This window comes from Trachypithecus francoisi, unplaced genomic scaffold, assembly GCF_009764315.1.
Source record: "Trachypithecus francoisi isolate TF-2019V2 unplaced genomic scaffold, Tfra_2.0 Lachesis_group13, whole genome shotgun sequence".
NCBI classification, from domain to species: domain Eukaryota; kingdom Metazoa; phylum Chordata; class Mammalia; order Primates; family Cercopithecidae; genus Trachypithecus; species Trachypithecus francoisi.
In genome coordinates, this window is record NW_022681458.1 from 55,079,729 (window position 1) to 55,093,319 (window position 13,591).

General features: G+C 34.3%; 1 protein-coding gene across 3 annotated transcripts in view; it reads right to left on the reverse strand.

Moving 5' to 3' along the window:
* Positions 1–288: 288 nt before the first annotated feature.
* ITGAV (integrin subunit alpha V) overlaps positions 289–13,591 on the reverse strand; it is a 96,670-nt gene continuing 83,367 nt past the window's right edge. For all 3 annotated transcript variants that reach the window (XM_033230930.1, XM_033230929.1, XM_033230931.1), the window contains 7 exons: positions 13,076–13,181; positions 11,957–12,115; positions 11,079–11,192; positions 5,471–5,584; positions 5,261–5,368; positions 4,231–4,353; positions 289–3,960 (listed from right to left, as the gene is read on the reverse strand). In XM_033230930.1, the coding sequence (XP_033086821.1) occupies positions 3,865–3,960; positions 4,231–4,353; positions 5,261–5,368; positions 5,471–5,584; positions 11,079–11,192; positions 11,957–12,115; positions 13,076–13,181 (820 nt within the window). In that variant the 3' untranslated portion in view covers positions 289–3,864. The remainder of the gene's footprint in view (positions 3,961–4,230; positions 4,354–5,260; positions 5,369–5,470; positions 5,585–11,078; positions 11,193–11,956; positions 12,116–13,075; positions 13,182–13,591) is intronic.

Sequence of the window (13,591 nt, forward strand, 5' to 3'; positions counted from 1 at the left end):
TAATGTAAAAATAATAAAGGTTAGCATAATGAATTTAGAAATGTTTGTTTAGAAATAAAATAATTCTTGTATTTCAGGCAGATACATATTTTTATTTCTAAGGATGGATTTTAATGTGGTACATTTTGCTCTTTTTGTGTTTCTTTTCTTCAAATAATTGACATTCAAGATTTGAAGTTTTAGAGAAAGTTACCTCTCTTGAGGCCATCCTTTTAGCTCATTATTGCTAGCTCATGTAATGAAAAAACAAAAACACATCATAGAAAGGATAAACCCCATACACAAAAGTGGCACCATATGCTTATGTTTATTGTACAGTCACAAGTTACATGTTGGAAATCAAGCAGAATACTGTACCAGTTTTCACTAACTCAAATCAAGTTAGCAAATTACAAATTTTAGAACAGATTCATTTTCTGTCTCACCCAATGTGGGTGACCACAAACATATTTACTTTCTATGTTATTAGGTAGCAAATTAATTTGATACACTACACAGCTTCCAAGTTATCTTAGGATATTTCAAAGTGTTTCAAAACTAGTAAAGAATAATTCATTTCCAGCCTGAAATACAATGCAGAATGGACCACTTAGGGGTAAATAACCTCACTTAATCACTCTTTCCTGCTAACAAAAATAATACAAATATTTGTTTATATTAGGCTTACTAAATTAATTACAACTTTGAGATTATCTAGATTTGGTTACATTGTTATATTGCACTTGAGAAAAATGACAAAAAAAATCAAAGATTCAGTACTTCTCCCAAGAAGTTCATTATATATCAGAAATTACAATGAAATATAAGCATATATTGCATGCTGCATATTTCTATTGCTCAAACCAGTCAACCAACAAACTAAAAGGAATAATCTCCAAAACACTGAGTATAAGTAATTTCATCTACCTTTTTTGATCCTACAATCATGTTTCAAATTTTAGGTGTTTTTCTCTAGTCATCAAACTACTACATATACTAGCTATCCAAGAATACAAACAAGGTGATACTGAGATGGGTAGTGGCTGCACACAGGTATTCCAAGAACGATTCATTCTTCTCCACCAAGCTCATCATTACATTTTGCAACTTAGGAAGTTCTACCAACTTATGAATTCTGTTTGCCTTACAAAAATCACTGATCTATTATATACAATGCTTTTATCACACAAATCTCTCCTTTAGGGTCATGATTCACTATCAAAAATCTTTCACAGCCCTCTTAAGCCAGTAAAGCCTCTTTTACTAACACTTGAGTTTTCCTTATGGAAATGTAAGTGTTAATGAGAATTAACTATGAGTAAGTAGTTTCATAACACAGGTAGAATGATGGCAATAATATTTTGACTAATTGTTTTACCTTTCAGATTCAGAATTACAGTGATAATCGTTAAGGGAAAAGAGAAAGAAAGAGAAAAAATGACTCTCATGTATTTTTCTCAAAATATCAATTTTGAAATAAATACCTATATAAAAATCAAAATCAGTATATTTCTTAACAATGTCAAATGTTTTCAATATCTTCTAGTTCATTTATATGCTTTCTTAAAACTGAATCAGATCGTAAGAATTTTATACTTCAAAATAGATTTTTATTCTCAATAAATCACAAATACAGTAGTATTTCAAGTGTTTTAGAAATTTAAAGTTTTCATGGGGCAAGTTTTTGATATTTAATCATGATAAAAAGAATCCCAACATTTTCTTCAGAAAGTAGGCTTTCAAATTACACTTCTCCATATTTTTGTAGATATATAAATGTTCATTTTTTGAAGGAAAATCTATGCTATTATACAAAACTATATTTCATAAAGGTAATTTAAGAAATCATGTTAATTTCCAAATTACAGCATCTTTCAATCTCCAATACAAGATTATTTTCAAGATAGATGGCACAAATGCAAATCCTAACACTTTTGTCAAAGAGTGACTTTCTAGTCAACATATTTTCAGAAATGACTGTTACTAGGTGGTAAAACTGTTAAGGTAAAATTTGTTATAGATTAACTTACTGATTGGTGGCAGGCAACACTTGGCCCTAGGATAAAAATATTTTTCTTAAAAAAATTTAAATTTATTGGTAATAAAAATATTTACTGCATATAATTAAGCTTTTTCAAGCTACTAACAAAAATCTATACTCCAAGACCCATTACTTTTGAAATTCACTAAAGCTAAATAGAGAGTCTTGTCTATAGTCCTACCTTGTATACCTCAACTAAATGTGCTCCTATTTTATGAATATTTTCTTAAGATTAGCTCAGTCACTTCTGCAGGAAATTATGAGATATGGCAAGATAAATTTCAATTATTTTTAAAACACAGCAAAATAGTCAATTATTTGAGGGAAATATTTATCATTACCTAATGAGGACAGCAGTTAAAGAGCTATTAAACTCTCCACTTCTAATGCACAACATGAAGTAATTACACAAAAATAGGTATGACTGATCATCATCCCCAGGCCTTCAGAAACTGTGAATAAATCATATATTCCTCTAGAAGGTTCACCACTCTACAGAGCCATATAAAACTACAACTTTCTACCTATGTGGCTTTTATTAAAAATCCTAGAAAAGTAATTCATACTAACAAACTTCAGAAAGCTTTAAAAGGTTTTCAATAACTTGAACTGCTTATAAAAATATCTTTTAGAAGTTATTCTGATAGCTAAGACTGATTTTACATATTACCTTGCTTAAACAGGGTTAATATTCCTATAACATTATGCTATTGCTAGAAGTAAATCAGTGAGTCACCTTAAGAGTTTTTATTCCAAGCATTACTCATAAAGTTGGGGTAAGGGGTCCAGGTTCCTGTCAACTATAAGGATTCCTCGTTGATATTGACCCATTCTCAGTAACAGTTTTGGAAATATAAGGAAAAATACATGAATGGGGGAAAATAAATTAATACTAACTAAAAACTCTGCTCTACTCTAAGAATGCACTACTTACTATAAGCATAAGCATCTATCTCAAAGAACTACACAGTATTTTAATAAAAATGCTTTTTTATACACTGTAAATAGCCAGACTAAAACAATGAAATAAATATGCTTTGAAAATAATTTCCAACTCCATATGGCTTTAAGTATTATGATATTCAGTTGAAATTAAACAATTACACAAAAGAGGCATTTGTGATTATGGAACTAGTTTTTAGTATAGGTTGGCTTGAAGGATTTGACATAAAATTTATACAAGTTAAAATGTAATAAAATATTGTGGATTTAATATAAACAAAAGTGTTATAGGATCTACCCAATTTTCATATTAAAACAAAATATTGTACCTTTGTTATTAAAAGCAAGAATTTTGATGGTATCATGTATGTGTTTATAAAGTTCCACGATATAAGTGATTAAAAAAATCTAAGTTCATGCAGTTATAAAGTCTTTAGTATCCTGAAAAGTAAACTGTAGTGTAATATGTATTAACATTAAGTACCTATACAAAAGACATGATTGCTGAGGTCCAAATTAGACTGCTTTAAAACAACAACAACAACAACAACAACAAATGAAATTTAATACATTAAATCAGAAATAGTAACTGAAGGAGGTACTATTTTATATAAAGTAGTAAATCAGGCACTATCTGTCTTATATACATTGAATAAAAACTATCCCTTGACATTTTATTATTTAAATACCTAAAAACACAAGTCACTCTATGTTATTAAATGTATGTCTGAACTTCTTTATCAGGAGAAAGTTGACAAATATAATTCTCATTTCGTGGTGAATGCCAATTAGCACTATCAGCAGTAAAGCCTTGGATTTTTACTCCTCATGAAGAAAGTTTAAATCTATAATAAGTTGCTAATTCTAGTGGGTCAAGATGTAGCATAACTTAAAAACTGCAGTTAAGTTTCTGAGTTTCCTTCACCATTTTCATGAGGTTGAAGTTGTTCCCTTTCTTGTTCCTCTTGAGGTGGCCGGACCCGTTTAAAAAAGCCCATCTGTCAGTTGAAGAAAAACCGTTATTACTGTCACATCAGTGTAGAATATGAAAAGTATTTTCTGAGTGACTATATTACCACTAAGAAAATTTAAATTGTATTTCACAGAATTTATCTTTCCTCAAATAATAAGTAATGCTCATCAAGCATCATCATTACAGGTCCCTTTCTTCCTTCCCTTACTTTTCATTCTTCTTTTCCTTCTGTCCTTTTCCTTTTCTTCTGTTTTCCCTCTCTCCTCCTTTGTCTCTTTCTAAGTTTGTTACTCACCCTGTACATTACAAATACCAAAACAGCCAGTAGCAACAATCCTGCAAGAACTGCTAAAATGATCACCCACACAGGCACAGGCATGGGTGCTGGCTGAATGCCCCAGGTGACATTAGTGGTAACCTATAGAGGAACAAAGATTTTAGTTTTAAAAACAGTGCATTGACTTAATCAACAAATATCTGAGAAAATATTATATTTTATTTTAATGGAATTCACAGTATATTCTTTTCCTGCATATGATAATTTAGCGGTTTCACATTTGGTATCAAGAGCAAGCACATACACACATGAAACTCCCAATGACAGGTTGACTTCTGATTGCATCTGAAATGCAATCTTTTTTTTTTTTTCTTAGACAGTCTTGCCCTGCATGTAGCCCAAGCTGGAAAGCAGGGGCATGAACTCGGCTCACTGCAACCTCCACCTTCCGAGTTCAAGTGATTCTCATGCTTCAGCCTCCCCAGTAGCTGGAATTACAGGCGTGCGCCACCATACCCAGCTAATTTTTCTGTATTTTTCGTAGAGAAGGGGTTTCGCCATGTTGGCCAGGCTGGTCTTGAACTCCTGGCCTCAAATGATCCACCAGTCTCAGCCTCCCAAAGTGCTGGGATTACAGGTGTGAGGCACCACACCCAGCTTGAAATGATTTTTAGATAATCCAATCCAGTTTATCATAAGCTGATCCCATTTTTACTCCTTAAATATCTTCAAAATGCCTCACTTGTTGCAGTTAATTTCCAACTTTCTAACTTTGTAAAGGAAAATTCCTAAAATTTCCCCAATATAATGTAGTATATACTAAGAAATCTCTTACACTGGACAAGATGCTAAACTAAAAGGTCTAGCTTTAATCACTCCGAGGTAGGGGAGTAAAATGATAATATTAAACTAGGTTATAATGCTATCATATAACTTCAGTTTAAATTATCAAGAGTTAAGCTGTCATTTTTTTTTTTAAACCAAATAAAAACATGTACAGCATTTGAATTGAGTATATTTATTCTATTCACCTAAACCAATGACTTACCAATGTGGAGTTGGTGATATCCTCAATTGGAAGATTTTTATAAGGAAACTCTATGACATTAAATGAAGCAGATGACTTCAGAGAATAGGAATGATTCTGATTTTCTTTCTGTTTGGAAATAACAATTAGATGATTTTCCAGATATCAGGCCTTTTATGTTTCTTTGAAAACACTGGGTATGTTTGCTAAATGCTGCACCAGTCTACTTACATTCATAAAGGTCTCAGTCCACAGTAACGACTTTACGTACAAGATTGCACTCTTTCCTCTGTCTAATCTTCCAACTTGGCAGACAATCTTCAAGCACTGAGCGACTCCACAACCCTGCCAAAACAAATTCTTTACTTATAAGAAAAGGTCATTCTATCATCTCTTCAACATTTGAAAATTCGCCATTTCTTTTTCTTTTTGTGTGATAGTCAAAGAGATTATCCAGATTCTTTTGTCTTGTAAATAAACAGGCTAATAGTTGAGTCTATGAATGCTTTTTATTGTGAAGGGGTTGGTATGTTTCTTTTCCTTTTTCTTCTTTTGCCACACATGTAGTTCCTTGTAAATGAAAGGGTTGGTTTTAATGTGATTTATTATAGAAGGATAAGATCCATAATATTAAAAGATTCATTCTATGACTAGAACTCAACATTCTTTAGGCAAACTCGGAACATGATGGTATTTGTGAGATATAAACACCAGATCTCAACATCCCCGTGGAAAAGAAAACAGAATTTTTAATGGGTGTTCCATGGAGGGCCTACAAAAATCAAATCACATGCTGATGGCCTCTGACACATTTAATGTTTTAATCAGTAACTTCAAGGTTGGCAGCCAAAAGAAATAAATATTCACCACCTTCTATATGCTTCTATACACTGTATTAGACATATCACATGTACGCACCCCACGACAATGCCGCCCAGTAGTGATACCATTTGTTGATGATCAGGAATAGAAAAGAGTTTCCTTGACCTGATAAAGGGCATTGATAAAAAGCCCACAGCTAACATCATACTTCATACTTCTTTCTCCCTAAGGTCACAAATAAGACAATAGAAATCAAGTCATTTCTACTCAATATTGTACAGAAGGTTCTAGCCAGTGCAATTAAGAAAAATTAAGGCCAGGTATGGTGGCTCACTCCTATAATCCAAGCACTTTGAGAGGCCGAGGAAGGCATATCGCTGCAGGTCAGGAGTTCGAGACCAGCCTGGCCAACATGGTGAAACCCCATCTCTACTCAAAATACAAAAATTAGCCAGGTGTGATGGTGGGCACCTGTAATCCCAGCTACTTGGGAGGCTGAGGCAGGAGAATCACTTGAACCTGGGAAGCAGAAGTTGCAGTAAGCCAAGATCATGCCACTGCACTCCAGCCTGGGTGACAGAGCTAGACTCTTTATCAAAAAAATAAAAATAAAAATAAAATTAAAAGGTATCCAGATTAGAAATGATAAAGTAAAGCTATCTCTTTGTAGATGACGGGATCTTACATATAGAAAACACTAAATAATCCATATTAAAACAATTTAAGCTAAAATAACAAGTACAGAAAAGGTACAGGACACAAGAGCAATATGCAAATATGAGTCATATTTCAGTATACTATCAATAAGAAATCCAAAAAAGAAATTAAGAAAACAATTTCCTTTAAAATAGCATTGAGGTCAAGAGCAGTGGCTCACACCTGTAACTCCAACACTTTCAGAAACCAAGGTGGGAAGGTCACTTGAGGCCAGTAGTTCAAGACCAGCCTAACAACATAGTGAGATCCTATCTCTACAAAAATGAAATTTAAAAATTAGCCAGGGGTGGTGGGTGCACTTATAGTCCTAGCTACTCAGGAGGCTGAGGCAGGAGGATTGCTTGAGCCCAAGAGTTCGAGGTTGCAGTAAGCTATAACTAAGCCACTGTCCTCCAGCATAGGTGACAGAATAAGACCCTGTCTTTAAAAAATAAAAATAAAAATAAGGTGGACGTGGTGGCTCATACCTGTAATTCCAGAACTCTGGGACGCCAAGATGAGTGGATCACCTGAGGTCAGGAGTTTGAGACCAGACTGACCAACATGGTGAAACCCATCTCTACTAAAAAAATACAAAAAATTAGCCAGGCCTGGTGGTGAGCACCTGTAATCCCAGCTACTCAGTAGGCTGAGGCAGAAGAACTGCTTGAGCCTGGGAGGTGGAGGTTGCAGTGAGTCGAGATCATGCCATTGGACTCCAGCCTGGACAACAAGAGCAAAAACTCCTTTTCAAAAATAATAATAAATAATAATAAAATAAAAGAGCATTGAAAAGAATACACAGAAATCATGTAACCAAGGATGTGCAAGACAAGTACACTAAAAATGACAAAATATTGTTGAAAAAATTGTAGAATAAATAAACAGAAAGACATACCATGTTCATGAACTGAAATAATGTAATGTTAAGATAGCAATACTCCCCAAATTGAGACAGGTTCAAGAAAATTGCTACCAAAATTCCAACTACCTTGTTTGCAGAAATGGACAAGCTGATCCTAAAATCCATAAGGAATCACAAGAGACTCTAAATAACCAAAATAATCTTAAAAGGAAGAAAATGTATTCATATTTCCCTATTTCAAAACCTGAACTCCAGAGCTACAGTAATCAAAACAATACTTGTATTAAGGATATACATATAGGTCAACTGAATAGAATTGAACATCTAGAAATAAACCCATATATCTACAATAAATTCATCTCCAACAACACTGCCGAGACCATTTAAGGGGAAAGAATAATTTCTTCCACAAATGATGCTGAGACAAATGGATAGCCACACACAAAAGAATAATCTGGACCCCTACCTCACACCATACACAAAAATTAACTCAAAATGAATCAGGGATGTAAATGTAAGAGCTGTAAGTGTAAAACTTATAAACCCAAAAAAGCCTAGGTATAAATCTTCATGGCCTGTATTGGGCAATGGTTTCAAAAATATGGCAACAAAAATACAAGCAACAAAAGAAGACATAGATAAATTGAACTTCAGATTTAAAAATTTTTGTGCATTAAAGGACACCTTTAAGAAATTAAAAAGACAATTCACACAGAATGAAACAAAACCTGTGCAATCATAAATCTAATGAAAGTAGTATCCAGAATATATAAAGAACTCTTTGCAACTCAACAATAAAAGTCAAACAACTCAATGTAAAAATGGGCAAAAAATTTAGGTATTTGTCTAAAACAGATATACAACTGAAAAGATGCTGAATATCATCAGTCAATAGGGAAATGCATATCAAAACCACAATGAGTTACCTCTTCACACCAACCAGGATATCCTGATTATAAAAATTTTAAAACAAACAAAAACAGAAAATAATAAGTGTTGACAAAGATGTGGAGAAAATAGGACCCTCATATATTGCTGGCTGGGATTGTAAAATGCTGCAGCAACTTTGGAAAATAGTTTGGCAGTTCCTCAAAAAGTTAAGCATAGAGTTTCCATATGACCTAGCAATTGTACTCTTATGTTTATTCTCAATAAAACTGAAAAACATGTTTGCATGGAAATTTATGCACGAATATTCATAGCAACACTATTCAAAATAGACAAAAAGTAGAAATAATTGAAATGTTGATCAACTGATGAATGGATAAACAAAAGGTGGTATGTCCACACAATGGAGTATTATTCAGGGATAAAAATGAAGTACTAAGGCATGCCACAACGTAGATCTTGAAAACATACTATGTGAAAGAAGGCTAGACACAAAAGGCCACATGTTGTATGATACTACATTTATGAAATGTCCAGAATAGGCAAATCAGTAGGAATGCAGGTTAGTGGTCACCAGGGGCTGATGACAGGGGAGAATGGATAAACTGCTTAATGGGTACAGCATTTCTTTTTGGGGTGACAAAAATGTTTACAATTGTAGTGGTAATGGTGGTTCAATGTTGTAATTATACTAAAAAACACCAAATTATACACTTTAAAATCATTAAAACGGTTAATTTTATGTAAGCTTTGTCTCAACTAAAAAGCAGATTCTGAAGGATGACAGAAAGTGCAAGATCAAAAGTGGAGTTGGGAGGTAGAAGGTAGTTTCTATTTCCCATGGGTTGGTCAGGGAATTCCTCTGACATAATTTTACTTTTAAGGACATGAGAACAATATGGGAAAATAAGCTACAAGGATATCTGAACAAAGAATTCCAGGCAGATGAAAGAGCAATTTCAAAGCACTGAGGAATAAACATGCTTTGGGCTATCTGCTCAATGAAGAGCAAGGTGGAAAATTTGAGAAACAGAATAGTAAGGAGAGGAGATGCAAGCAGAGAGGCAGGAAGTGCCTGTTAATGTTGGGCTTGAAGGTCATTGTAGCCTCTTGCTTTCTCATTGAGTTAGACGGGAAGGCACTGGAGTGACACAACCTGACCTGTATTTAAAATGATCACTGTGGCTTCTATGACATACAAAGTATAGTGGGGAGAAAGGCAGAAATACAGAGGCCAACCAGGGGTTTGGCAATAGTCCAATTGAGAAGGGAAAGTAGCCTGGGTTAGGTTGTGTTAGTGATGAAACTAGTGAGAAGGGGCCAGATTCTAGGCATTTTGAAGGTAAATATTGATACAATTTGTTGAAATACAAGACGTGAGATTTGAGATAAAGAGAGGAGTCAAGCATGAGGTCCAGGTGTTAGACAGAATGAAGTTGATATTTACTAAAATTAACTAAGAACTTTATGGAAAGAGCAGACTTGGGAAAACCCAAGGGTATATATTGAGAATTAAGTTTGAGATTCCTATTAGATATTTAAAAGCAGTTTCTAGTAAGCAGTTGGATATTGGAATCTGAAGTTCACTGCAGAAGATCACACTGGAAATATAAATCAAAGGCATCTATACCAGATGGTATTTACAGCCATGAGAGTCAACAGAAGGAAGTGATCAAGTGAACCAAAGTCACTAGGCAGTTGAACTGGATGAGAACTAACAAGAACCACAGAATTTGGTGTTGTAAAAGTAACTAGTGATCACTATTAAACATAAAACAGTCCTGGGCCTGGTGGTTCATGCCTGTCATCCCAGCACTTTAGAAGGCTGAGGTGGGTAGATCGCTTGAGCTCAGGAATTCGAGACCAGCCTGGGCAATATGGTGAAACCTCATCTCAACAAAAAATACAAAAATTAGCCGGGCATGGTGGTGAGCGGCTGTAGTCCCAGCTATTTGGGGGACTGAGAGGGAAGGATTGCTTGAGCCTGGGAGGTCAAGGCCTCAGTGAGCTGTGTTTGTGTCATTGTACTCTAGCTTGGGTGATAAAGTGAGGCTCTGTCTCAAAAAACAAACAAACAAACAAACAAACAAAAAACACTATACCAGGTTCTCTACTAGAGATTTGGAGATTTGTTGATTAAAAGAAAAAGAAAAAGCAATCGCCTTTAAAAACATTATAGCCATTATATAGGCTAACTCAACAAAGGTTAATCAAATGCTAATTATTATTCCAATGTATTTTTGTTGGGACCTTCTGGATTTTTTAGTATCATACTAAAGCCTCAGAGATTAGGAGGAGGCCAAGAAAGAGGACAGTTAAAGAACTAGAGTAGGAAAATTAAGTTGGGACATAAACTAGTTCTATTAGCTATCTACAAAAATAGATCATTTGAAGAAAATATGGCATTAATCTGACTAGGAAAAAGGAAAGTAAGAGGAATGCATGGTATAAAAATAAATGTAGTTGTTCAAGCACAGCTGTTGTTATTTTTGAAATGTTCTTTGGCGTCAGTTCTATAGTCACATATTTTTAAATGTCTATAGTGCACGTACTTGAAATGGCACTTACCAAAGTGTGAATATCTCCTTCACTGAGGGCAAGATCCCGCTTAGTGATGAGATGGTCCCGCTCACCTTGCCCAGCAACTGTGTCATTCTTTTCAGTTGTTTGCAAAGATGAAATCTAATGCAATCACATTAACAAAATGGTGGTAAATGACAATGAAAAACATTTTATATCAGCATTTTGATATGTACTCTTAGACATGATTAAAAAATAGTGAATGAAAATTTAGTATGATAGAAGATTTACCACTCTGTATATGGTGAGCAGTAAGGACAGAAAATAAAGATTAGTCTTTAATATATACCAAAAATGTTAGCTCTCCCTAACCATTATTTTCAGCCCTTGCTTACCTCGAGGAACACACAGAAATGGCCTGAAATTCCACAGTACATTTGTGATGTCAATCATGGGTATATTTTTTATTTTGTTTCTTTACCTTTCCTTAGACCATACTGTATAATTGTTTCTAGTAAAAATCTATGATGGAGATGACTATATCCAAAAGTCAAGAGAATCATGAGTAAAACGGTAAAGCTTATCCCAAAGTAGCAATTTTAACAACAAAACACCCTTGATGTGATATTACGCCCTGAACAAACAACAATGTGATGGAGCCAAGGTCAAACTGAGTCCCTGAAGAACATCTCATGAGGCTCAGTAGGCACACCATGAAGATACAGTTCACTAGGACGTTACAGAATTAATTCTTACCTGTTATACAAATGAACTTATCCTGAGTGTACTGCTTACGAACTAAACAATTTTTTGCAGAGTGGGTTTTATATTAAAATCGTTGTTTTATTTTATGAATTTCTTTTATAGGTTTAGAAAGAAGGCAATGAAATATCATTATAATGAAGAGCTGCTATTAAGCACATTACCTTAATTCTCAAAGGGTTGATCTCCATATCTGAAGTGCAGTTCATTGGTCCATCAATATCATAATGAAGGATATACAACAGAGTGTTATTGTTATATTTGTAAGGCCACTGAAGATGGAGCATTGCCTTGCTGAATGAACTCGGACCATTGTTTCTCAGCTAAGGAGAAAAAAGAAAATGTATCTACACCTTGGGCAAAAATCTATTCCATCCCCTACATCAACTTTAGAAATCATGTTAGCAATAGGTTTTGAACAACAGCACAGTTTCCACAGTTAACCTCTAATTACAATGTGGCTATTTTTATGCAAAAATTATCAAACTCAACATTTGTCTCTAACAGAGTAAAATGTGTCAGGATAAAAATATAAACAAGGTTGGGCACAGTGGCTCACACCTGTAATCCCAGCACTTTGGGAGGCTGAGGTGGGCAGATCCCTTGAGGTCAGGAGTTCATGCCCAGCCTGGCCAACATGGTGAAACCCTGTCTCCACTAAAAATACAAAAATTAGCCAGGCATGGTGGCGCACACGTGTAATCCCAGCAACTCGGGAAGCTGAGGCAGGAGAATTGCTTGAACCCAGGAGGCAGAGCTTGCAGTGAGCTGATATCAGGCCACTGCACTCTAGCCTGGGCAACAGAGCAAGACACTGCCTCAAAAAAAAAAAAAAAAAAAAAAAAAATATATATATATATATATATATGTATATGTATAAACAAAAGGTGAAATATTAAAAAGTTATTAATTAAGGATGACAAAGAAAATTTTATTCCTATAGAAATACAGTTTTGATTATTTGCCATAGGTATTTTCATTTTTAGCCAGAACTACAAAATGCCCATGAGAAAGTACCAGTGACTTATTTCTTTTATTCAAGTAGAACAAATTGATTTTAAACAACAAATTATATAAACTGCTTTATTTAAACAAAGCCATTTGTAAAATAAAAATGAATTTATGAAAAAGGAAAATATTCAAACAAATCTCTGACACATAATTAACCAATGCAGAGTTTATATAAAAATTATATAGAATTTTTTTTTTTTTAAAGTAGCTTAGTTGTTCCTCTCTTCGTTGGCTCATTCACTAGGTTTGGGTAAAATCCAACAACTGCAAACCTCATAGATGTGCTGAACAACCGGCCCAACGTCTTCTTCAGTCTCGGGGTTCTCCTTGTGCTCCCAGTTTGGAATCGGAAGAAAGATATGATCAGGACTCGAGACTCTAAACAATGACCAAAGAAAACCCACCATGAATATCAAAATGACATAGTCAGTCCATTTTCAAAAGTGCCCTGTATTCATTACTCAAGTGAATAAAATTAGATCTAATTTTTAAAAATACTTCAAGAGAAAACTAATGAACACACACATGCACAAAAACTGCTCTTATGAAATGTACATGTAACAGGTAAATTGATAATTTGTGTAAAAGTTCAATAAACTTATTTTGTGCATGTTGTTGCCATGTTTTGTTCCTTTTGAGGATCACCCAGTATTGGGGATTTGGAACATACCTAGGATTTTATTTCTACAGGAGCTAATGCCCTAGTAAAACCACCACTAAATATGTAGTGTCTACTGTCCAGAAGAGACTAAGGCCTGATAGTTATCTTTAAAAAGCAATCGTGAGAA